The sequence below is a fragment of the Miniopterus natalensis genome, chromosome 3 (assembly GCF_054644295.1).
Source record: "Miniopterus natalensis isolate mMinNat1 chromosome 3, mMinNat1.hap1, whole genome shotgun sequence".
NCBI classification, from domain to species: domain Eukaryota; kingdom Metazoa; phylum Chordata; class Mammalia; order Chiroptera; family Miniopteridae; genus Miniopterus; species Miniopterus natalensis.
Genome location: NC_142083.1, coordinates 83,036,322 through 83,062,625, shown reverse-complemented (window position 1 = coordinate 83,062,625; position 26,304 = coordinate 83,036,322). Strand labels below are relative to the sequence as shown.

Here is a 26,304-nt window from a genome sequence, read left to right as displayed (position 1 = left end):
AAACCCACTGGGATGCTTTTAAAGAGCATCAGTTCCTGTCCTGGAGATCCAGACCTGGCAGATCTCTGTTGGCATCTCTGGGGCTGGGAATCTGTAATTTTAATCCCTGGCCCCCTTTTCTTCTCCCCTTGGGACACCCTTTTTCTCCAAAAACGGAGAGCTGTGAGCCGCCCTGATTGCTTTACTGGGTCGTTATTGGAATGACACCAGAGATTTGTGCAGAAGTCTTTTTATTAAGTTGCAAAGCCCTCGTCAGTTAGATGATGATTAGCCCCGGGGGGATTATGACCCAGAAAGCTCTGTGGAGAGGAAGGGAGGCTGATGGAAGGTGGGAGAGAAGGTCCCTTTTCTGGGTGGGTGGGAAGGGGCCCGAGGGAGGGGTGGCCTCTGTTTTAGGAGGTCTCTGATGATGGGGCAGAAGAAGGGGATTGGAAAGAGGAAAAAGGAACAGGCTGTAGGAGATGCCAAAAAGAAGGGACTGGAGCCTGATACCCCGAAAGCCACCAGAAAGCACCGTTGAGCCTCCCCAGTGCTGGCCGCTGGAGAGCTGTGGTGAGGGATAAACCAGTGTGTTTTACAAAGGAAGCATATTCTACACCCCAGTAGCCCTTTGAGCTGGCCTTGCCCTGAGCCCCAATTTCCGTTCCTGCCGCGTGGTATGCGAGAAGCTGCAGAACCTAGTGCCATGCATTTCCTAAAGAAGATAATCAGTGATCACCTTTAAGGCCCCTCCGTTGTGGCTTCACCACTTTTGATCTTAAGCAGTTGGGTGTTTAATTGACGACTCTACCCCCTGGCAGGGGCAGGGTTCTGAGAGTCAGCGGGGTGCCCATTGCCACCTCCTGGATTGCCTCCCAGTGTGTGGGCACAGGGCATTTCAGAAGCTGCCTCGATAGGCCTTTTATAGCTTATAGTTTCCTGGTGCTCTGGGAGGAAAGTGAAGGCAGTTAGGGGCACTCCCACCCCAAGGTCCCACAATAGTGACCTTGAGAGCAGGTATTATGAAGTGTGTCCCAGGGCTTGAGTGCCAGGGCCGCCTGTCCAGGTGGTGTGACACATTTGTTCTTTAGTAATTTCTGATTATGAAATCACACATTTCATATGTGTAATGTATGTTGCCACCCTGTGTCCTGATCTGTACTTTATGAAAGACATGCAAATAATCAAGTTATTTCACAATCATTTCCTGATTGTATTTTCTGTGTCCTAATAAAACTGCCTTTACTCTTCTCCAGACTTCTTCCCTTCTCTGTGTTTTTCTGTCATATTCATTCAGTCAGTAACTATTAAGTGAGCCCCTGCATGTGCTGAAACTGTCCAGGGTGGGAATGTAGCAGTATAGTGAACACAACAGACAAAAATCCATACAAAAGAAAATTTATATTGGTTGCTGAGACCTAGATCATCTGGAGAGTTCATTTTGAAAACTGGATTCCTGATTTTTCTGGAAAACCAGCTGATCTCTTGGCTCAGGTTGAGTAGTGATCTGTCTCCCTTTACATTCATGCCCGTTGATATCGCTTCCCTGGCGCCTCTGGACAGGTGAATTTTCAATCCCTGCTTTAAGTTTGCGCATCTGGTTTTCTTTATGGCCTGTAAACAGATTCCCTGAGTATTGAGCACCTACACTAAAGACACTGTCCCAGGCGCTGTGGAGTGTAAGCTGTCATCACACCCGGGGGCACTTTCAGTCCCTGTACAGTTTTAACTCTGTTCCTTCCCCAAGTGTACATGTAAGTTTGCTGCTTTGTACATCTTCTTAGCTGTCATTACATGACTCTTGTGATTTCTGTATCATGGTCACAGCATTAACGTTTTAGAGGTGAGATTCCTTTTACAGATGTAGAAACTGAGGCTCAAAGTGGTTGATCCACATAGGTAGGTTTAGGAAATCTCTTTTGAATCAAGTCTCTGCCCTGCCAATGACTCCACATTGCTTTTTTTCTTTGGAGAGATGTTAGTAATACAACATAATAATATAGTAAAATGGTAATAGTAAATAGTAATATAGGCTACTTTTTTTTGAGTCCGTACTCTGTGCCAGATGCTTGATATGCATAGCTGTGAATCTGTGCAGGCACCATGAGGGGCTTGGCTCTCCTTTCAACCCATGAAGAAACAAAGGGTCTCAGGAGGGCAAATGATTTGCCCAAGATCACATAGTATGTGGGAGACTCAGATGTTACTTGAGCCTTTTAATGGGTTAGCAGTTCGTGTCTGGGAATGCTCAGGATGCAAGAGTTTTAGAGAGTCCTCGAGGAGAGGACATGTATTAAATGCCTTTTGATATGTTTCTGCCCCTAGAATGAAAATAAAAGAAAATTTAAAAGTTTCTAGATAAGTGTTACTACAAGCACTGTGAATCATTTGAGGTTAATAATGCAGATCCCTGGCTTGACCCCTCAGTCCTTCTAGTTTAGAAACAGAAGTAGGGCTCAGGAATTGCTTTTAGCACCTTACTAACAGCAAGTTTGAACATTTTAAACCCAGAAACAGCATAAAAACAGTCACTAAAATTAAAAAACTATTGAAAAATACAACTTTTGGGGTAGACTTAAGTTGGTTTCTAACCTGAAAAGTATCAAATCACATTATTTTGAGGGTACTTCTCTCTCTCTCACATGCCCAGTGTTAATAGCAGCATATAGTAGGTCTTCATCAAATGCATTGACTGAATGCATTCAGGTATAATGTATGTAGCTAATTCTCAAAGCTGATATGACTTTCCTTTCTTTCTAGATAAAGTTGTACACCAAGCATGGGACTTTGAAATACCAGACAGACTGTGCCCCTAACAATGGTTACTTTATGATCCCCTTGTATGATAAGGTAAGAGGACAGAGTAATTTAGCCTTTTATAATGGGAAGTGGTTTGGCCCATCACGCTGCACAGGACAGACAAATGTCAGCAGTGTCAGGGCTGAGAAACCCTGATTTAATAGAACCCTTTATTTGCAAGCAGCTTAAAATGTTTAAAAAAAGCATACAAGTAATATGTGAATTTATGAGCTTTTTTTTTTTAAAAAAAATCAAGGTCTTTAGAAGTATATGAAGTAAATTCTATCTTTTATTCCCCAGGTGCCCTTCCTTGTGTAGGGATAATCTTTAATAAAAGTTTTGGTGTGTATCCTAACAGACTGCTTTCTCTGTACTTACAGTTATATAGATATTCATGAATGCACATGCATGTGCATATATGCAGACATACAGAAACACATGTGCATCTAGATGGCCATCTGTGCATGTTTGTTCTTCCACCCCCCATCTTCCCACATTTAAACTTTTTATTAGGAAATAGAGATTCACAGGATGTTGCAAAAACAGTCAATATACACTGTTTTGATTTTGATTTAAAAAAAATACAAATGGAATCAAACAATAATATTTGATTTTTTTTCCCTATGGTAATATTTTGACACCTTTCAACATCAGCATGTATAGATCTACTGCCTTTTTTTTTTTTTTTTTTTTTTTTTTGGTTAATCCTCACCCAAGGACATTTTTTTCCATTTGAATTTAGAGAGAGTAGAAGGGTGGGAGGAAGGAGGAGACAGAGAAAAAAACCCCATCAATATGAGAGAGATACACATTGATTGGTTGCCTCCCGCACATGCCCTGTCCAGGGCCAGAGATCAAACCTGCAACTCAGGTATGTTTCCTTGCCTGGGAATTGAACACGTCGCCCTTTGGTGCTCAGGCCGATGCTCTAACCACTGAGCAATACCGTCCAGGGCCTACTGCCTTCTTTTAATGGCTGCATAGCATGTCAGAGTCAGACCAAAGCAGTAATTTATTTAACCACTTCTCTATTGATAGAGACTTTTTCCAGTTTTTAAAATTAATACAATAGCAATACATATCCTTGAACTTATATCTTTATGCTGAATACAGGATGGGGCAAAAGTAGATTTATAGTTGTGAGTATGTGAAACACAGAGTTTATTCTTGTATAATTATTTATTAATTATTGTAAACTGTAAACCTACTTTTGCCCCACCCTGTACATAAGATTGATTTCTAGAGGTGGACTAGCTGGGTATTGAAATCTTTTTAAAATTTATTTTATTATCTTTTTATATTGAAAAAACAATCTCAGGAAACCAGGGTGTATGAGTAAAATCTAATTTTAAGAAATGACTTTAGTTCCTGAAGGTATGGCATATGTGGGGTTAATAGGAGATTCATTAATAGTATGTTTGGTGTCAAAAAAACAAGGAGTGGCTGAATTGGCGTCTTTGGGATTCTCCGTTGGGCTTTAACATGGTGTCTTCTGATTGGTTAGATGGGAACTTTTGGTGATTAGCTTCAGCTTCAGCTTGGAATTTCATTTCTGGTGTAAAAATTCTCGATTAAATGGTAGCACTAAACTAAGTTCAGCTAATTGTTGAAGGCTCTTCAGTTCTCAATCCTTTACTTTTTTACCCCTCCTCTTAGGGAGATTTTATTCTGAAGATTGAGCCTCCCCAAGGGTGGAGTTTTGGTAAGTTAACTGAATAACCAGACATACTTTGTAAATGATTAGATTATATGCTGATTATTAATTTAAGTTGACAGTGCATAGACTGCTAAAATATTGAGGATTCATTTCTAGTGTAGAAGAGTGTCCCTTGCCTTGTCACTTCAGAGTAGATTGGATTTACCTTAGATCTATCTTGAGGTTTTTTTTGTCACCTTTCTTAAAATAGACATCTTTTCTAGCACCTTTCTCTGGAAACTCTACGGTTGCAGTTTCATTCATTAAGTGGCAGTAGAATTATGTACAGAGGTCAGGAGTGGGGACTTTGTTACTGTTCCAGTTGGCTTCTTTCTTAGCTCCCTCAGTGTTACTATTATTTTTTTTTAGTGGGTTAATTGTAACATTAGACATTGTGAGATCTGGCATAAAAGTCCAGATCTACTTCTCTTAAGAGATGAGAAGATCAGGCAGCCTTGGGCCTTACCAGCTTTGTGATGACCTTAGGCAAGTTACTTCCCTTGTTTCCATGTCTGTCTCTTCGCTAGAGGGTCAGGAGAGTAATAGCACCTGTCTCACAGGCAACCTGGAAGATTAATTGGCCGATGTATTTATGTGTTCAGAATGGCTGGCACATCATTAGCAATTAATTAGTAGATACTTAAAAGCAGTCCTGCACGTGTCCAAACAAAAGCTCAAAACTTTCCTGAGCTTTTAGCAAAAAGTAACTGCCTTTTAGCAAAGTTGGAGCGGTGGGAATGGGGTTGAGATCAGAAGAGAGGGTTCTGCTTTGAGCTCGCTGATGATTTTGGAGAGGAGAGACCATTGACTTTTCTGTATAGTAGGTGTGTGTAACTTGGGAACAGTTCTGTAGCTTGGGAACAGAAGGGGGGGTGGGGCCTGGTTTTTGTCAGGCTGGCTTGTGAATTAGACAAGGAAGAATTGAGTCCCTGCCATCACGACAGGTGAAGGGAAGCTCAGGTAACTGATAAACTCTGTGGGAGAAGTTCTTTTCATTTTGAAGTCAGGGGGCCACCTGGCTGGTGCATTCCAGAAAGTGTAGTGGTAGGGGGGAAATCAAACGCAACTGATAGCTAAAGCAGAGGTCACAGATTGGCAGCCAGTCGGAGCGTTTTGTGGAAGCCCTTCCCTTCCTGTACTTTTTCTTTTGATAAGCTTTTTTTATTGAGTTATAACATATTTTCAGGAAAGTGTACTTATCATAAGGGAATTTTCACAAAGTGAACTCACCCATGTAACTGCCACCCAGACAGTGAGATGGAACTTTATCAGCACCCCCACAGGCACCCACACCACCCCACACTACCCGACAGGTGACCACCACCTGAGCTCAAATTACAGATTTTTTTCTGTTTTGAACTGGATAAAAATGGAACCAGATAAGGCACATTTTTTTGTATCTGGTTTCTTTCAACATCGTCCATGAGATTCATTCGTGTTATGTATAGCTCTACTTAACTTCATTCTGTTGCTGTATGAATGTAAAGTGATTTATCCCTTCTACTTTTGATGGACATTTGGGTTGCTTCCTGATTTGGACCGCTGACAATAGTGCTCCTACAAACATCCTTGTACGTATTTTTTCGTACATGCGTGTTTGCATTTCTGTTGAGTATATACCAGAAACGAAATTACTGGATGATAGAATTTTTACGTGCTCAGTTCTCGTAGATATGGTGAAACATCCAAAGTGGATGTAGCAGCTTCTCTCCCAGCAGTGTGTAAGGGTCCCAGGTGCTCCATGTTCCCACCAGCGCTTGGCATGGTCCATCAGTCTCTTTCATTTTGGCCATTCTGGTGGGGATATGGCGGTATCTCGTGGTTTTGATTTGCATTTCCCTAGTGGTCAATGAGGTTGAACACTTTTTTACGTTTTTTGGCTCCTGGGATACTCTCTTTTGTGAGGTGCCTGTTCAAGTCTTCTGTCCATTTTTTATTGGCATCTTCGCTCATGTGTTTGTGTAATTTTTTGTTTTACCTAAAATTTTTTTGATTTTTCCATTTTTCTCTCTATCACTCCACATTTTTCCTAACTTTTAAAATCTCAACTTCATTTAAAAAAATAATTGAACTAGTTATTAATATTGAAGAGTCAGGTGGTGGCACCTATAATTCGGCTCTCTAGTTTTTCTTGAGAAGTTGGAGGCTCTGGCAACACAGGGCCACATGGCTGGGGTAGACAGAAGCTGGGTAGTGGCTTCCCTTTATCCATTCACCGTAGTCCCCACTTGGCCTCTCTGCTTACCTCTTACCCATTTGTTTCCTGGGTGCATTGTTTATGGCCCTGGTTTAATATAGCTGAACCCATGTACTTGGTCAGGGGACAGAAGTGGAACCAGATTTTGGGGGCTTGAATTGGGGCCCTGTAACAAGCACTGCGACTTTGAGAGATCCATTAACCTTTCTGTGCCTCAGTTTACCCCTCAATTGTAAATGTTACTACCTACCTCTTAAGGTAGTTGTGAGGATTAAGGGCACTTAGCTCAGTGGCTGGCCTATGGTGAGCATTCAGTGAATAAAGCTATTTGGTGCGAAATGAATTTTCATGGGACTCTGAGGTACAACTGTCATAAGGGTATATTATACTCTAAACACTGGTTCCCTCTGGGGTGGGAAACTGAGTGTCTTTGTATCTTTGGATTTTGAACCATGTGAATGTATTAAGTGGTCAGAAATAAATAAAATGAAAGTTAACCAATAAAATGTGTTTTACCTGGGCCCTTTCACCTTATCCCAGAACTAAACTTGCTCTTGTGTCTCACACCCTGTTCCATCTTCATCCCCCAGAGCCAACAAACGTGGAGCTGTATGTGGATGGTGTCAGTGACATCTGCACAAAGGGCGGGGACATCAACTTTGTGTTCACGGGCTTCTCCGTGAATGGAAAGGTTTGGTTTCAGAACTTTGCTATTTTTAATGTTCACTTTGTGGTATATACAGAGTCTTCTCTTACCTTTGAAAAAGCAGGACTTTTTAACCTGGGGACTTTGATCACACAAGGGACCCACAGATGAGCTTCAAGAGGATCTGAGAACTGGATAAAATTGAGTATAAAATGTAGTGGGTGTTTTCAGAGATCTAGGCTGCTGCTCTTACCATGTAAGAGGAGAGGCTGTTAGTGTGTAAGTTCCAGGGGTGGCCTTTCCTAGGGACAGATTCTCGGGGGAGAAATTTTTTCCTCCCTCCATCCAGCATCAAGGTTGAGATGTGCACGTTTCCTTGCACGGCAGGTCTATTTCTTTACTTTTACACTGAGAGTGAGGCCCTTTTGTCTGTCTTTATGTGTGGGTTTCCTGTTGGAGATAAGGATCATCTCTATACTCCAAACTATGTAAAATAATTGTGCATGGTGTCTTAGATTAAAAAAAAAAATTATTATACTGTTACTGTTTCTCTCATGGCCCCTCAGCCCTCCCCGGGAAGGATATCCATGATCTTTATCCCCTTTTCAAAGGAATTTTTACCCAAAGAAGGTTATCGGCCCCATGAAGGGAGTATGAGCAGGATCTCTTAAGAGCAGTACTTTGCTGCTGGCCAAAGTTCAACCTCCTTCTTCACAACAGGTTCTCAGCAAAGGGCAGCCCCTGGGTCCTGCTGGAGTTCAGGTGTCTCTGAGGAACACGGGGACCGAAGCAAAGATCCAGTCCACAGTTACACAGCCTGGTGGAAAGTGAGTTGTGCTTGTGTTGTCCTGCCTTGTAGCTAGAGTGGGGCTCTGACAGGGGTTGGGAGAGCTTTGGATTTAGAGAGACCTGGGTTCAAATCCTGATTGGCCTTTTACCTTTGGACAAGTTCAGGCCCCTTAGGGCCTCAAGCTCCTCATCTGTAAAATGGAAGTCATTTGACCCATTGCATCTAGCATTGATGGGATCACTAAATATGAGATAACACCCATCAAAATAAGCACCTACTGCAGGACCTGGCACATAGTAGGCCTTTATTTAATGATTGCAACTGGCTCTGGAGTCTGGTAGCCTGTATTTGAATCCTGGTTCCCCCATTTACGAGCTGTTTGACCTGGGGCAAGTTACTTAATGCCTCCGGGCCTCCATTTTCTTGTTTATAAATGATAATAATTGTGAAGTCTACCTTCTAAGGTTATTGGGAAGATTAAATTATATAATATTAGTGTTTCAAGCTCTCTGGCATGACATGTGCTTAATAACTGTTAGCTCAATATAGGTTAGCTCAATTATGATTTTTACAAATCATTTTATCCCTATTACATCAAAATTGTTTTGTAGTTAGAACTTGATGACTACTTAATTAACCTTGTTGAGTCAAATTTAAAGCATTTACTTAATGGATTTATATCGTTGAGTAGTAAATGTTAACAGATGTGCCAAGATTAATAGCAGAATAGTTCCAACTGATAATTTTGAGAGCATTCAGATCGTTACTACTTTAATATACAAAATTGACTAAGTTCCAAAATTGAAGTTTATAATGAGTCTGTCAGTAAGTCATTCAGTTTTTAAATGATGATTGTTGAAATTATTTTTTGAAATAACATGTACTTCTATTTGATTGATGCCTTTCCAGCCCTGGTCTATAGAGGGAATATGGAGTGTTCATTTCTCTAGGCTAGTAGTTTGCTATTGACTTTGCTGGGAAAAATGACTTGACCTTTCTGCATCTCTTTCATCTGCACTAGCTAAACAGAGATAGTAACTTGCAGAACAGGGATACCATGAGCATGAAGTATAAGCTACATCTTACTAAGACCAAAATCCAGTGGCAGCTTCAATTTTATTGTAGCCAAATGGTTGCCAAGCCCTATCCAGTTATTATAGGCAACACTTGATATAATAAAATATTACCACAGAAGAAGAAATTGAATGCTTTTTGTAGTTCATTTCATTAGAACTAGGCCTCTAATTGTCTGGTGCCTTGCAGATTTAAAGGGTTAAATGTTTGAGAATCCTTCTGTTCCCAACCTGAGCTCATCACTCTGGTCTTGGTTAGTCTATAGTTCCTTTAATGATCTTCACTGACTTCTGGTTTCATCACTGTTGCTTTGCATTCAAGCCCAGAATGTCATATTTGTTTCTGATAATAGATCTAAACTCTCTTGCAGAGGCTTCAGAGGTCGTTATCATTTTTCTTCCCATTATCCTTAGCATCACCTTGTATTAGCGTCTTCCCAGCCTATAGGATCTGGTCTCTGTTTTTACATGTGTCTCCTCCCTTCCCACTTCTGTGCCTTTGACTCATCTCTTCCCTTCTCCTTGCCGATTCATGCCTGTCATCTCTGTGAAAACTCACTTGCCTGTTCTATGACTGATCCCTGCTACACCACAGTGACTGGTTTTTAGGCTGGAAATTCCTGGGGTTAAGGAAAACATAAACCCTGCTTCCTTTTGGCACACAGAGTACCTGTCCTTGCACACAGCGAGTGCTCAGTAAGTGCCATCGGATGTGGATGCGCACAGTGAAGGATGGAATTTTGTTTATGCTTGTTAACTAGCGAATGGCAAGTGTGTGATAATTCAAACACTATTTTCTGTGCTTCTCAATATTAGTCGTAAAATTAGAACTCAGGTTGTTGGGAGTAAGTTAAGTGGTGTTTTGTATTCCTTAGGTTTGCATTTTTTAAAGTCCTTCCTGGAGATTACGAAATCCTTGCAACTCATCCAACCTGGGCACTGAAAGAGGTAAGCATTTCCGTTATGGCTTTATCGTGCCAGCAGTGCTGGTTTGGGGACAGATGCAGGTGTTTTCAGTTCAGGATGTGAAATGAGTTTATGGTTTTTCTGGAAGTAGCTGAAAAACAGTGGTGCTGCTCATGAGGTTGGTGGTATTTGTAAGGTAAAACTCCCTCCTGGTAGCAGATGTTGCTTATGTTGGTTTCGGTTTTAGGTGAAAATATTGTCTTCCTGCTTTGAAATGGGTTTGTTATTAACTATAGCTATTTTAAGCTAAACCAACACAGAAGGACCTGATGAGATTTTTGTTGTTGTGCTTTTTTCAGGCAAAAGCAACATTCTGTTAACATACTTAACATTTTAGAAACTGTTGTACATGTATCCAAGGTGAATGTATAAGAATGTTTACTGCAGCTTTGTTTGCAATAGCAAAATATTGTAAACAACCTAAAATGTTCATTAAGAGGAGGGTGGATTGTAGTTTCATTACACAGTCAAATTCTGTACATCAGCCATAATGAATGCACCAGAGCTACTCAATATGACTACGTTTAAATACATAGGTCAAGGAGAAAGGAGAGTTGCTGAAGGATAAGGAAATATGATGCCACTTATATAGTAGCTAAAAACACTCATGATAATACCAGTTAGGGATAATTCACATGTAGAAAAATTGCAAAGATTTGGGTGGGAATGGCAAACACCATGTTAATCAGGATACTGACATCTGTAGAGGGAGATGGAAGGGGAGACGCAAGGGTCTTGAATTGTAGTTTTACTCTTATTTCTTTAGCTGGTTAGAGCATGTATAGGTGTTCTTTAGAGTATTTCTTATATTGTTTTGTTTGAAATAGTTTATAATAAAAGATTTTTAAAAAGCAGCATACTAGGTGAAATTTTATAATAGCTGTGGAAAAACAAATTGAATTAAGACTTAAGGGACATTTCAACATGTTAGCTTCTACATTAGTTTTGAGGCTGTGTCTCATTCTTGCTCCAGAAGCATGAGAATCGGTAGTTTAGTTTTTACTGTATGGGTTTTTTGCAGTTTTAATTGATGGTGTGGTTTCATCCTACGTGTATCTGTATACTGTTTATGACTTTCAATTTTCAGGACTTTAGAAACATTTCATTTAAAACTCAATGGCTTACACATTACAAATAGAATACATTTTAAGGCTTACATTGTTAATTCTATGCATAAAGGATTTTGAGTTTATTAATATGAAATTATGTTTCAAAGTAAAGTATGCTGTTAAAAGTCAGGATGATGGTTGCCCCTTGAGGAGGGTAGTGACTGGGAATGAGCATGAGTGGGGCCTGTGGGGGGCTGGTTCTGTTCTGTCTCTGGCACTGTTTGCTTCGTATGTTCAGTCTGTGAAAATCACTGCTCTGGACACTTAGAATATGTGTACTTTTCTCCACATAAATTGTACTTTAGTTTAAAAAATATATGCATATGTACCATTAAACATAGGAAAAAAGTAAGGCATGCTCATTAAAAAAAATGGAAACATACAAAATAAAGGAATGGAAACAGAAAATTTGGAAGGTGGAAAAGTATAAAAGAAGTAAAATGTCACCATATAGATGAAATCGTCATTATCTACATTTTGCCATATTTCCTTTTACTTCATTTTGCACATGAAAAAATAGCGATCATACTACATATATAATTTTACATGTTTCTTTTTTCCTAGTCAGTATTGTAGCTTAAGGCATGTCCCCATGTTCTTAAATACTTTGTGACTTTTTTTGTGTGTGGTTTTTTTTTTAATTGATTTGTGCACGCAAGAGAGAGAGACACACATTGGTCAGCCACCCCCCACATGCGCTTTTTAAATTTACATATATTATTTCTTTTTTTGGAAGTTAAAATCTTCTTTTGTAGGCGAGCACCACTGTGCGAGTGACCAACTCCAATGCTAATGCTGCCAGTCCCCTGATAGTGGCTGGCTACAACGTGTCTGGCTCTGTCCGCAGTGATGGGGAACCCATGAAAGGGGTGAAGTTTCTTCTCTTTTCTTCTTCAGTAACCAAAGAGGTAAGCAGAGGAAAGTGAAGAACAGGAGAGACAGAGCCTGTGCTATTTAAAGCACTGTCAAGGTTGATCTATAGCCTCAACATTTAAGACTGTCCTATTTCCCGATTGACTTACAAGAAACTGAATGAGAGGTGGTGGAGTTTGGTGTAAAGGGCACAGGTTTTGAAATCACTCAGACCCATTTCAGACGAATCCCAGTTCTGCCTCTCACTAGCTGTGTGGCTTTGAGCCAGTCTCTTTGCCTTCCTGAGCTGCGTTTTCTTATCTGGAGAATGGTGACCCATTGTAGGGCTGGGCAGTTACGTCTTTTTTTCCAAGCAAACTGTGCCATTTTAAACTTGAATGTAAAGATCTTTGTTTCTTTTATCTCTACTGTGTCCTAGATTTCAGAAATATATATTTTGTGATATAAAACTTATGAAAGTTTTCCTGTAGTGTGGCTGTTTGATGATAATCCAAACATGTAAGTGGAAAAGGAAGCCAAGTATTGTTTTCTCTGGCCTAGGATGTCCTGGGCTGCAACCTCTCACCGGTGCCCGGCTTCCAGCCCAAAGATGAGAGCCTAGTGTATTTGTGCTACGCAGTCTCCAGAGAAGATGGCTCATTCTCCTTCTATTCCTTGCCGAGCGGGGGCTATACTGTGGTGAGTGAAGCAGTTTCCGTTCTGTTTAACTTTGGGACTCTTACGATGCAATAAGAGTGGATGCCATTTGGGTGTTAAGGACTCAAAGGTTGGCCCTTGGTTTTGTGAACATTTTATTTAGCAGTTACTTAGGATAAGACTCTGACCCCTCTGTAATAGCTGCAAAAATGCAGGCCTTTCTCTTTTAAAATCGGCAACAGAATAAGAGTGTCTCTAGGCCTGCCTTAAACTTTCCCCTTGTCATTTATGGGCTGCCGGATTGATTAGTAATAATGATGGTTGAATCATGTTATTGGCTGTTAGTAATTAACAGATTCTTCCCTCCAGATTCCATTCTATAGGGGGGAGAGGATTACCTTTGACGTTGCTCCTTCCAGGCTCGACTTTACAGTGGAACACGACAGCCTAAAAATTGAGGTAAGGACTCCCCGTCTTTTGGAGGAACAGGTGTTCAAGTTCCCATCCTTGGGCACAGGTGTTGAAAACAAGTTTAAGAGAAAAAAAAAGTGTTTTATCCAGATGGACTCTTGGGAAAATCAGAATCTTGTACTCTTCCAGTTTAACCTAGAATTCACTAGATACCCCAGTTCTCTTACTACATGTCTTTATCTTAGAGAATCGGAGCCCTAGTTATATCTGCTTCATTCAGGGAAATATGTTTATTAAGTCAGTGACATATGTTTCAGGTGCTGTTCTAGGGATGGGCTTATAGCAGCGACTAAAAAGAGGCAAAAATTTCTCTTCTATGGAATTCATATTCTAATGTCAGAAAAAGAATACACTTATAAATAAGTAAATTTGAAACTATTAGAAGGTGATAAGTGTTCTCTAGATAAATAAAGCAAGAAAGAAGATTACACAGTTTCAAGGTCGAGATGGGTTACAGTCTTACAGGGTATTCTTGGGAAGTCCTCACTGTGAAGGTGACATTAGAGCTACACCCTGAAGGGGGAAGAGGCAGTGAACTGTACTCACATCTGTGGGAAGGGTGTTGTAAGACCGAGGGAATTGCAGGTGCTAAGGTTCTGAGGCCTAGAGAGTTTGGGGGACCCCATGAGGCCAGGGAGACTAGAATGGAGGGAGTGAGGAAGGGAGGAAGAGGAGAGAAGGACAGCAAGATGATGGGGCAGATTGTACAGGGCCTGGTGACAATTGCCCCACTCTGGATGAGGTTCTGAGTAGAGGAGAGGCGTGATCCCTCTGGCTGCCATGTTGAGAAGAGTTTCCAGGGGGCAGAATGGGAACAAGGGACCAGTTAGGAGGCTGTGACAGTAAAGCAGGTGAGAGATGACAGAGCTTGGACTATGGTGGTAGGAATGAATGTGATGATAGGTGGCCTGATAAACTCCCTAGGCCCTAAAATAAGTGGTAAATGTGTTTTTCATCACAGTTACATCTTTAATTACAGAATTTGAAATGGTTACTATAGCAGATTATCTAGATAGAACAAATCCCTAAAGAAAAGAACAAATCCCTAAAGAAAATAACAGTCTTTCCTAAATAGACCACCCAGTGTCACAGGTATTGAAAAAATTAGATTTTAAGTGTTTTTTCTCAGTGTTACATTTGAAAGTGCTGCATTAAGGTAGCTGGAACAGGTCCACACTGGCATTTGGGTGGCATGCCCAGTGGGCTTCTGACTCTGCTTTGAAAGGTTCAGGGAAGCACTGACTGTTGTGCTGTGCCCTGGAAGGGAGTTAGAAGGGTGAGAAGCTGAAGTCCTTGAGTGGGCTTCTGGGGCTTACGGAGAAGAGTGGGAGCAGGAGAGTGGGGAAAGACATTCCAGATCATGACCAGTAAACATGAGTTTTTAAACAGAGACAACGGGAATTTCAGGAGTGAGAGGGCCTGTAAGCTGCATGAGGTCAGTCTTATTCCTCACTATTCCTAACTATGATTTAGTGCCTGGCATATTGTAGGCACCTAATAAAAGTGTTTGTTGAGTGGATATATGGATTAATAAGCAGATAAAGCACATCTTTTTAGAAGGATCAAGAAAGGCTACCTGAATAAAAAGGAAGCCATTTAATTTTTTTCAAGCTCTCTCAAATGCTGTGGCATATATGCACTCATTGATTGATTGATTGATTCATTCATTCATTCATTCATTCATTCATTCAGGGGTTATCTATTGAGTGCCTACTATGTACCAGGTAACTAAGACAGAAAAGGTCTCCATCTTCATGGACCTTACATTCTAATGGAAGGTAGACAACTGTAATAAATCAAATAAGGACATTTTGGATATTAGTCATTTTTTTGATGAAGCTAATAAAATAGGTTAGTGTGATGGACAGTGACTGGCTGGGGTAGGAGGCAGAGACTGCTGAGATTAGATAGTCAGGGAAAGCTGCTCGGAGGTGGTAACATTTTAAACTGGAACCTGAATGATGAAAAGGAGTGGCCCCCTGCCAGATATTCTCCGGGTGTGGGAGGAGGTTCAGGCTGACGGAGCAGCTGGTGTGGAAGCCCCATGCGAAACATGCATGTGGTGCACCCATGTGTGGTCAATCTGAGGAACCAAGGATCAGGTGGCTGGGACATAGTGACTGCAGAGAGAGCAAAGCCATGGCACTCGTGAGTGGGGCAGACAGGTATAGAACACTGGCCAGTGCAGCAGCTGGCATGGAGTGAGGTGGTCTAGGTGGAGTTAATAAGGACTTGAATTCAGGTTGTGGTGGGAAGAGGCAGGAGAAGGGCTTGGGAGACCTTGCTGAGGTGGAATCTACAGCACTGATTGATGTTGAAGTGTAGGAGGGGGGTTCCAATGTGATGCTGAGTTTAAGCTTGGGAGACTGGAGGATGGCATGGCTCACCAAAATGGGGGTGCCTGGAGGGGAGGAGGCAGGAAGGGAGTAAGAATAGAAAGGCTCTCACCAGTTTAACTGGGGAAGTAAGTCTACAGATCTGTTTTATTCAATTATTGGACATACATCAGTGTGTTGGGAATGCAAGAAAGAAGACAGACTTGGGGAATGTGCTGCTGGTGGGGGAGCCACCTATGGGTGAGTTGAGAAGGAGCATGGTTGACATATGGGACTAGGAGAAGCCAGTGTGGGCAGATGTGCTGAACAGTGGCGTGAGCAGTGTCATGAGAGGTGTCATGAGTGGCATAAGGGAGACTTTTGCAGCTCAAGCACAAGAACCTTCTTCCTGATCTTTGTCTTTTAGCCCGTGTTCCATGTCATGGGATTCTCTGTCACTGGGAGGGTCCTGAATGGGCCTGAAGGAGAAGGTGTTCCGGAGGCGGTGGTCACTCTGAACAACCAAATCAAAGGTGGGCAGACATTCAGCCTCTGGGGCTGTGTGCCAGCACTAGTTTCTGACTATAGAAACAAATGGAAGGGAAACAAAATGTTAGTGACTATGAAAATAGGCCAGCTTTTCCTCCAACGTATTCTTGTGAATATGGAGGGCTATGGAGTTCTTTTTTGGCTCATCTTTGTTGGCACGTTTTTGTTTTACAGTCAAAACAAAAGCTGATGGCTCATTCCGTCTGGAGAACATAACGACTGGCACGTACACCATCCATGCGCAGAAAGAGCACCTCTACTTTGAAAGTGTCACAATCAAAATTGCTCCTAACACTCCTCAGCTGGCTGACATCATTGCCACGGGGTAAGGTTATCATGTTTGGGTCTGGGAATGCCAAGGCTTGTGTGAGCAGCCAACGGAGAACAAAGTCACCTTTGGTCTGACTGTGTGTTTCTGCCCAGGATCCGCACGCAGTCTCAGACACCTGCCCAGAAATTCAGGCCGGCTTCTTCAGAAACAGTAGTGCTAAGTCTTATCAACTCAAGGCACTTAGATGTTGCATGCTTAAAGAAAATGATCTCTCTTCAAAGTTCAACTGCACTTAAGTTAGAAAAGGATCTTTCGTGTCTGACTTCACATCTTGGGGGACTTCCTTGGCCCAGTTCTTGAAGACTTTGGAAGATGTAGTTGGTTGAGAAAGTTTATTGTAAGATGCTCTGAGCCATTGTCATAGTTCTTTCTGCTTTGTTTGTATTTATTGCATGTGAGGGGACATCCCGTGGTTGAATTTGTGTGGCTGTATTAGGTAGTGATAACGTGTGCTGCAAAAAACCCAGGCCTCGGAGTCAGATCTTGGATCTTCCTCTCACCTGTGTAACCTGTAGAATGGGGATGCTTTCTTCTTTCTTGAGACAGCAGTAGGTGCTCAATAAAGAGTAACTTTAAAGGAGAGGGGCTGAGTCTGCTTGGAGAGAGGCAACATGAACAATGGCGTGCAGATATGGATGGCAGCATAAAGCTTGGCAATGCTGGCACATGAAGTGCTGGGTGGGCAAAGGAGGGGCAGACCTTTTCATACCCCATTGGAAGGTGGGGACTTCCTCCACTTGGGGTCAAGGAGCCAGTGAGCAGTTTGAGCATGGAGGGAACACGGTTAGACTAGTCTTCAGTGAGGCCTCTGGTGGTATGGGGGAGGATGGCTTTGAAGGGGTCAAGACTTGGGGACAAGAGACCTTAAAAGAGAGTTGGTGAGGGCTTGCCTTATAGGAAAGTCAAGGACAAGTTGGAAAAATATTTAGGGGTTCCCATTTTGAGGGCCAGGATGACTGTGGTGCTGCCAGCTGTGGGCAGGAAGAAGGTCCAGTAAGATGACGGGATCAGTTTTGGGGTTTGTAGGACCACTAGGTGGAGCTCTCTGTTAGATGCTTGGATTGATTATAAATCCTAAAGATTTGGCTGCAGGTGGCAGCCAGAACCTTGAATGTGCAGGAGCAGGTAGAACTGGGAAATCACTAGACCAAAAATGAAGTGCTGGTGTTTGAGGGTTGGCCTCAGGAGAACCTGGGGCGGTAGGTCTTAGGTATAAAGTAGTGTCTGACGGCAGGGAGATCCTGGGAGCCGAGCCGTGAAAACGCAGTTCATTCGCTTGGTCACTGAGGCTGCTACAATGACCATTTTCTGAAGACAGACGGAAGGTCAAGGTTGGGGTTCGGTGTTGAATAGGAAATCAGGAAACACGTCACCTGTGGAACCTGGTATCCTGTCTTTGTCCTAGAGCCTCGGAAAACAGTTTTTGGATTTAAGGCCTCCCTCTTCCCCTTCATAAACATTTTTGAACAGCTACTATGGGTGAGGCACTGTTATAAGTGCTAGGTATATAACAGTGAAAGAAACCTAGCATTCCAAAGACAGGGCTTTCATCTCACTGGGGAGACAGACTCAAGACAAGTGAATTTGTGATTGTAAATTATGGTGGGTGTGCTGAGAAGAGGCCGGGTGCTCTGAGAGGACTTGATTTAAATTGGGAGCTATGGAAGGAAGTCCTCTCTGGGTCGCTGGGACCTTCTGGAGGACTATAAGTTATCTAAGTGAAGAACTTCCCAGGCAGAGGGAACTTCCCAGGCTGGAGGGGAACTTCCCAGGCTGGAGGGGAGAGAAGGGAGCTCTTTGGAAGACAGCCAGCATGGCTGGAGGCAGTTGATGAGGGAGGAGAGCTGTGTAATGTCGTTGCCATCTTGTGGAGATGGGCTTATTCCTAAATGCAATGGAAAGCCGTTCAAGAGTTTTGGCAAATGAGTGATATAGATCAGGTCATTTTAGAAAGCTATTTTGGGGTCTTTTTTTCTGGCTGCTGTGGAGCACGGATCAGAGGGAAGCCAGAGCATATAATGGAGGGACTAGACAGGAGGTGGCGACAGTTGTCTGTAGGAGATACGGTGGTGGCTGGGACCAGGGTGCTGGCAGGGGAGGGAGTGAGAAGTAGAGATTTGACAGGTAGTATGGAGAGAGAATCAGTAGGTCTTGTGCCACTGAAGTCCCAGGTTTCTTATTTGAATAATTGGGTAGATGGAGGAAGTGCTGTTCTTTAAGATTGGAAAATTTAACCTTTACTCTGTTGAGGAAGCTGTTGTGGCTTTCAGCTGTGGTACCTTCGTGTACTTGAACACATCAGCTGAGGAGAAATGAAGAACATCACTGAGGGTGATAGTCTTTGTTGGCCTTTCTGAGGGCGTGGATGTGCCTTTCTTGGGCCTCTCCAGATACACTTTGGAGCACTTTACACACTGCTCATGCAGTCCCCAGTCTGAGTCATTACCTTAATGGGGCTTGTCAATTACAAGTTGCTTTTCTGGCTCCTAGCTCCTAAGGAGTTCAACTTTAGCTTTGCATTTTTCTAACTTAATTACCTTTTATGTTCAGATCTCCCAGATTGCTCCTCTTATCCACACATTATATGTAATCACAAGCGAGGAAGTTGTCTTTGATAACTGCCTTGTTTTATGGCCTGGGTAGTACCACACTTCCTTAGGCAGCTTATAGCTCTTGCTTTTAAGGACTAGCCCACATTCTTAGTCCAAGGCTGCTCCACTGTCAATGATTCAATTACCTGAAACATTTTTTTATCGCCCACTGATTTTCTGAAAATCACTTCCACTGTGGGGGATTCTCACATGTCGCCCAGAACACACACACAGGCCTGCAGTGGGCCCCCACTCTGCTTTCCCTTATTCAGAAAGAGGTACAATCTTTCCAAAGGTTGCCTTTAAAAGTGGAGCCATTCGGGCTGCATTCCTGTTTACTAAGGTTAAACTAGTCTCAGGGACAAGGGCTGAAAGACGGACGTGTAATTTTGGTTGATAAGTGCCTTTCCTGTTATAATTGAGTTCTCATACTGGAATGAATTGTCCCCTTGTTGCAGGTTCAGTGTCTGCGGCCAGATATCAATCATTCGCTTCCCTGACACCGTCAAGCAGATGAGTAAATACAAAGTTGTCCTGTCTTCGAAAGACAAGGACAAGTCTTTGGTCACCGTGGAAACGGATGCTCATGGATCATTTTGTTTTAAGGCAAAACCAGGGACCTACAAAGTCCAGGTATGATGAGTTTTGTTCTATTTAAGATATTGAAAAAGAACAATGATTTTTTTTGAAAGGGTTATTATTAGCCAAAATGGGCTAGAAAAGGAGTGTTTCCATTCCCAGCTTATGTTGAAATCTTTAAATTCTGTATGTCACTGTTAGTGGAGCAGACAGGTAATCAGTTTAAAAATGATGCACCAGGCCTTTCTCTTTTCCAGTGTGATACTTATTAGGGGTTAGTATCAGGCTGCCAGTCACATCTCCACCTTCTCAGGCTTTTGGCTGCTGCAGAATATCCATGAGTCTGAAAGGAAATTAAAATGAACTCTTTATTAATGGCAGATCAGTACCTTCTGCAGTACGTGGCTTCTGGAACCTGAGGCCTTTCCCTGCCTCCCCCTAAATGGAAGATGCTTGGCAGGCACCACCTGGTTTCTCCATCTAGGCAGGCAGAGAAGCTGGGGAGACTTTGGCCCTTGGTCTCACCATAAGGGCGAAGGCCTAAGCACAGGTCAGGCTAGTGGGCAGGAGACACGACAGAACCGGAGGTCAGCCCACTGTGCCTTTTGGTGCCGTGGCCCTGCCTATGGAGAGAGACCGCAGATTTCAGACCCTCGCCCATTGAGTCAGCTGCTGCTCCTCTTTCCTGAGAAAGAGCAAGTGAGGGAATGGAGAGGGATGGGAAGGCTCCTTTTATTACTTGCTCTCCTGTGGGGCAAGTGGGGTCCCTCCCTCTGAGGAGATGGGGTGGGAGAACAGTGGTCCCCCTGCTTCCGTTGAACAGTGTGGTGTGTGGGCTGACAGCTCCTTTACTAGATAGCAGCTTCTTGCAGAGTTGGCCACATTGACAAGCCTATGGAAGCCCTTTCAGAAGCATGATTAGGGACTTATCCAAGGGAGGGCAATTCCAAAATGTAGTTTTCACTAGGGGTGCAAAACATGACCATTGTCTCCTTTCCCAACCCCTCTTGTTAGCCTGAGAGAGGCCCCTAGAAGAAAAGGAAGAAGAAAATGGCCTAATGTTACTATTGGGCGTCCACACAGCGTCAGCAAGTTCATGGCTTATGTCATGTGTGACCTCAAGCTAGGAAAAGGTTCTGGGGTTTAGTATGGTTTTTACCCAGTGTTAAGGTGATAGATGACAGCTTGCGTTTCTCTGGAGAGTTATGCCCAGTAGGCTTTTGTGCACACCGTGGCGCTGCTGAGGATGAGGTTTTTTTTTTTGTTTTTTTTTAAAATATATCTTTATTGATTTCAGAGAGAGGAAAGGAGAAGGAGAGAGAGATAGAAACATCAATGATGAGAGAGTCATTGATCGAGCCCACAACCCGGGCATGTGCCCTGACCGGGAATCGAACCCCGATCGCCTGAATCCTAGGTCGATGCTCAACCTGCTGAGCCACGCCCAGCCGGGCGAGGATGAGGTTTTTATATCTGATTAGAAATGTGTTGTCTTCACATAGGCTACTTGAATATTTGTTGTGATTATAACTCATCCTAGAAAGGAACCTTTGTCCTTGGAAATCTCTTTAGCCTTGGGCCCAGGTGAATATTCTGGTGCCCTGTAGGCCAGGGGAGCAGCAGTCCTTATGTAGCGACTGATGTTGCCCTGTGTTCCCACAGGTGGTGGTTCCTGAGGCAGAGACTAGAGCGGGGTTGACATTGAAACCCCAGATGTTTCCTCTCACTGTGAAGGACAGGCCTGTGATGGATGTGGCCTTCGTACAGTTTTTGGCATCAGTTTCTGGGAAAGTCTCTTGTTTGGGTAAGATGTCCATGGAAAGCAAGAACAGATGGTTTCAGAGAAGCAGGTGGGTAGAGGTGGGGTTTTGGTGAGCTTTTCCTCTCAGGGCAGCATTAAAGATGAAGGCAGAAGCTTGTTCCTGGGGGGTAGTTATGGAGAGTTCATATTATATCCAGTTCTTTCTGAAAAATTGCCACATTGAGTCACAGAAATATTTCTCTGGGAGTAGTTCTTCTTTGGCTCCCAAAAGAACATGTGGGCCTCTTTTCCCCCCTCTGACTCTGAGAGAAAGGTGGATTTAGGCCCAGATTTCAGTCCTAGCTCTGTTGCTTACCAGGTATGAGATTAAGCATTTACTTCCCCAGCCTCGGTTTTTCTTATGTTAATAGGAATACTGCTGCTTTCAGAGGATTTTAATGAAGCTTAAATGTGGTCATCAGGAAGGCAGTGTAGCACAGTGACTACATAGATTCTGGAACCTGACCACATGGGCTTGAACCTTTGCTGTGTGACCTTGGGCAAATTACTTAACCTCTCTGTGCTTGGAGTCCTTTATCTATAATGTGGAAATGATAATAGTACCTGCCTCATAGGCTTATTGTGAAGATCAAATGCGTTAGTATATGTATAGCCTTTAGAAGTACTTGGAACACAGTAAGAGCCATTGAAACCTTTGCTATTATTGGTAATATTATTATGATGATGATTAGGGGCCCAGTTTTAAGCCTGGTATAAAGTGGGCATTAAGTGAGGTTTCATCAGCTCTTCTTTTTCTCTGGCTCTTCTTGTTGCTCCATAAAAATTACTTTCCCCATTTTGGTAAATGGTAGAGCCACTTTCACCATTAGTGGCTTCCTTGCTTGGTACTGATGACCTGCACAGGGGATACTTTTTAGAATCAAGTAGCTGCACATTAGCTTTAAAGGAACCCTGACACTGCTCTTCAGGAGGTAAACAGTAGTGAGCAGCACACAGGTCGAATGTGTGCTATGGTTCATGAGGGCAGTCAAATGAGGCCCTCTTGTCTTTTCTGCAGACACTTGTGGCGACCTGCTGGTGACCCTGCAGTCCCTGAGCCGCCAGGGTGAGAAGCGGAGCCTCCAGCTCTCCGGCAAGGTCAACTCGATGACTTTCACGTTTGACAGTGTCCTCCCTGGAAAATACAAAAGTAAGACCCTAAGAGCCTCTCATGGCCCTTACATGCTTCCTGTCTTTCTAAGTGTCCTAAAACCCAGCTCTCAAATTGCATCCCAACTGTCTACCTTTACTTGTTTAACTCTTCTTTGGCCCTTGACCTTGAATGTGCTTCATTTAGCATCGGGCAATAATGCAGGAGCTGAGGCTCTAGGAACCAACTGCCACCTTATCAGGACAACTCATCCACTTCTCTTTTGGGAGGGTCCCCTTATTCATGCCATTTTATTTCTAAATGCTGTAAAAGAGTGAAATAATACACCATATGTTCTGCCACTTATCAGCTCTGACCTTGGCAGTCCCTGAGACTCAGTTTTCTTACCTGTAAAAGAGGAGTGATAGGCTTTCTCCAGAATGTAAGACTAAATGAATTATAGTTGGTAAAGCCCTTGCACAGTGCCTGGTAAGCATTAGATGCTGGCAAACAATGGTTCTCTTTTCTCTGCCTTTCTCAAGAAGTTACCCATTGCCTATGTTTCTGTTTTTTCAAAGCTCAGCTTGGAGCTGCTGGCAGTGAATAGCTTATAAAGTCTACTGCTTTTTCTGGGGAGCTATATTTTCCATTATATCAGGTATTGGCTAACTATGGCCTAAGGGCCAACTGCCTGTGTCATAAGTTTTATTTGAACACAGGCTTGCCTATTTGTTTGTGTATTGTCTATGGCTGCTTGTTTGCTGTAAACACAGAGTTGAATAGTTGGGACCATGTGGCCTGCAAAGTTGAGAATATTTGCTCTGTGGCTTATTATAGAAAAAGCTTGGTGATCTCTGGATATCTTATATGTAGCCTAATATTTAGACACAACTGAATTTCTTTCTTGGTGATTTTAATGGTCATTGGTTTAAATTTTTCTTCAGTTGTTACTTCTTCCAAGTATTGCTATTTGTGTGTGTGTGTGTATAATATTCATTGATATGTATGTATGCATATTTAAAGTGTGTATGTACACACCCACTTTTTTTGTTGTTGTTGCTAATCCTCACCTGAGAATATTTTTAGATAGAGTGGAAAGGAGGGAGGGGGAGAGGAAGAGAGAGAAACATTGATGTGAGAGAGACCCATTGATTGGTTGCCTCATGCATGAGCCCCAACCTGAGCCGGGGATTGAACCTGCAACCCAGGTACCTGCCCTTGACCAGAACTGAACCCGCGACCCTTTGGTGGACAGGCTGATGCTCTAACCACTTAGCCATGCTGGCCAGGGCACACACACACATTATTAAAAAATTAGTGAATTCATTATAATTTTTCCCAGTGGCATTCTGGGATTGGTGTGCTCTTAACCCATGTGTCTCTTTGTGTTGTTCCATTTCCAGTAAGCATCATGCATGAAGATTGGTGCTGGAAGAACAAGAGTCTGGAGGTGGAGGTTCTGGAAGACGACGTGTCAGCGATTGAGTTTAGGCAGACGGGCTATATGCTGAGATGTTCACTTTCTCATGCCATCACTCTGGTATGCATGGGTTCTGAGGATCCTCTTATTTGGAAGGGCATTTCCTTTGGAGAGCAAGAAGGACTAGTGTGCCAAGATTATAACCATAGTGTAGTCAGTTTTCCTTTTCTGCCCTTCGACTCAGCCACCTAATATGGAAAGCGTCATCAGGAAGCATATAAAATCTCTCAGTGGAAGATGACTTTATTAGGGAGATTTCCTGGCTTCACATTAAATTCTGACTTTGGTGATTTGGGGAAGTTGCTGATGTAGTGCAAAAGCACAGTGTTTTGTAGCCTTGGGCAAGTTCATTTAATGTTTCTGAGCCTTACTTTTCTCCTCTAAACCTGGGATCTTAATATCCACTTCTCAGAGTTATAGGGAGGTTTAAGTAAAGCTTTTACTCATTTAAAAATTCCTTGGTGTGTGCTGCTGTTACTTATTAACAGGTACAGCTGGGCCAGTTTCTCCAGTATATTTGTTTTGGTTCAGAAGACAGAGCTGAGCATCTTATTTTCTTGTCAATGTGCTCTCCATGGCCTGATGGGTAGTATACCAGGTGGACTTCTGGAAAGGGAACACCTGTGCAGACCTCTAGAGTTCCACTTATGAATTTTATATAATTTTTTTGACTTGAAGCAATGGTAAATGTCATAGTCAGGTACCAGTAGAGGAACTGAGGCAAATGGCAATTAAGTGACTGCTTATGTTAGATGCTGGAGGATTTGAAAGTAGTGTTTTCAATGTCAGTTGACTGCTCTAACTGCTTAACTGCAAATGCTCAACAAACAGCTTTGTTCCAGGAAATGGGTTAATTAATTTGCAGTTGAGATTAAGTGGTGGACATTTAGGAAACCATTCCTTCCCTTAAATCCTTCAGTGTATTTCTGTTTCCCTTAGAATAAGATCCTTATTCCTTAATGATGGCCAACAAGGCCCACCCTCAACTCCCACCTCACCTCCTACCACTCTGCCTTGCTCACTGAGCCCCAGCCCGTGGGCCTTCTCCAGTTCCACAGTAAGCTCGTTCCCTCCTCTGGGCCTTTGCTCATGCTCTTTCCTCTTCTTGGAATGCTATGTCTCTTTGAGAAATGTTTGTAGTTGGTTTTTCTGATCTTTCAGGTTGCAGCCCCAGTGTTTCTTACTCAGGAGAGGCCTGTTCTGAGACCAGTAAGCTGAAGACTCACTCCTCTATGGGGGTCATGCTATATCCGGATCCTCTGTTTATTTTCCTTAGAGCTCTATTACTTACTAGCTGAAATCCACTAATTTCTTTGTTGACCATATTGATTTTCTGTCTACCTATATTAAAATGTAAGCCATCTGAGAACAGGAGCCTTGTCAACAACCAAAGCCCAGCTCTGGGTCTATCACATAGTAGGTGCTCAATAAATAGTTAACTGAATGAAAAAGAGCACATTTTTGTTGGAAGTTTCTGAAGGTTTTAAACTTTCCTGTGGCACCCAACTGCTCAAATGATTAATGGGCAAAACAGATGACTGGTTCTGAAACAGAAATATTATTAATCATCTTGTGTCTCCATCTCCCCCAGTAAGTCATTGTATTGGCTTTGGTCCCTTAGGAATTTTATCAGGATGGAAATGGACCTGAGAATGTGGGGATTTATAACCTCTCCAAAGGAGTCAACCGCTTCTGCCTGTCCAAGCCTGGTGAGTATGGGAGGATTGATGTGCTACATGTTAGGGACACAGAAAGGCACCACAGGATGGTTTTAAAGGCGTTTTCTATCTCAGTTCTATTTGCATCAAGCTATCAATTTTTGTTGTGGTCAGCATACTCTTGTTTTTCTCTCTCTTTCTTGTGGAAGGAGCACTGTTTTTACCCAAAGAATTAGAACTGGGGGCTGGCCAGTCTCTTGGGTTTGAGTTGGGTAGAGACCGCTAGGCCCTTTCACTTTTTTTTTTAAATTTATTTTTCAATTACAGTTGACATAAAATATTAGATTAGTTTCAGGTGTATAACATAGTGGTTAGACCCTTTTACTTTGAAAAATATTACCCCATTGGCCAATGATTTCCCCTTAAGAGCCATCTTTTTAAAATAAAAATTGGATCATCTCTCACCTTGCTTAAAATACTTTGGTGGCTTCACTCTCTTTTAACAACTTTGAGGTGAAATTTGCAGACCATAAAATTCACACATTTAAAATGTACGATACAACAATTTTTAGTAAGGTTTTACTACCATCACTATAACCCACTGTAGAACATTTTCATCACCCAGTCATATCCTTCATACATGTTTACAGTAAATTTCCTTTCCAGGCAGTAATC

The 26,304-nt window shown here is 42.6% G+C and overlaps 1 protein-coding gene across 1 annotated transcript in view; it reads left to right on the top strand.

Annotated features, from left to right (window-relative positions):
- Positions 1-26,304, top strand: part of LOC107524384 (BOS complex subunit NOMO1) — a 47,015-nt gene that overhangs the window by 781 nt on the left and 19,930 nt on the right. The window contains exons 2-16 of the mRNA XM_016196298.2: positions 2,740-2,829; positions 4,435-4,480; positions 7,262-7,362; positions 8,038-8,144; positions 10,056-10,128; positions 12,011-12,163; positions 12,669-12,806; positions 13,134-13,223; positions 15,978-16,083; positions 16,274-16,424; positions 19,480-19,654; positions 21,263-21,404; positions 22,420-22,551; positions 23,895-24,031; positions 25,593-25,680. Of these exons, the coding sequence (XP_016051784.2) occupies positions 2,740-2,829; positions 4,435-4,480; positions 7,262-7,362; positions 8,038-8,144; positions 10,056-10,128; positions 12,011-12,163; positions 12,669-12,806; positions 13,134-13,223; positions 15,978-16,083; positions 16,274-16,424; positions 19,480-19,654; positions 21,263-21,404; positions 22,420-22,551; positions 23,895-24,031; positions 25,593-25,680 (1,729 nt within the window). The remainder of the gene's footprint in view (positions 1-2,739; positions 2,830-4,434; positions 4,481-7,261; positions 7,363-8,037; positions 8,145-10,055; positions 10,129-12,010; positions 12,164-12,668; positions 12,807-13,133; positions 13,224-15,977; positions 16,084-16,273; positions 16,425-19,479; positions 19,655-21,262; positions 21,405-22,419; positions 22,552-23,894; positions 24,032-25,592; positions 25,681-26,304) is intronic.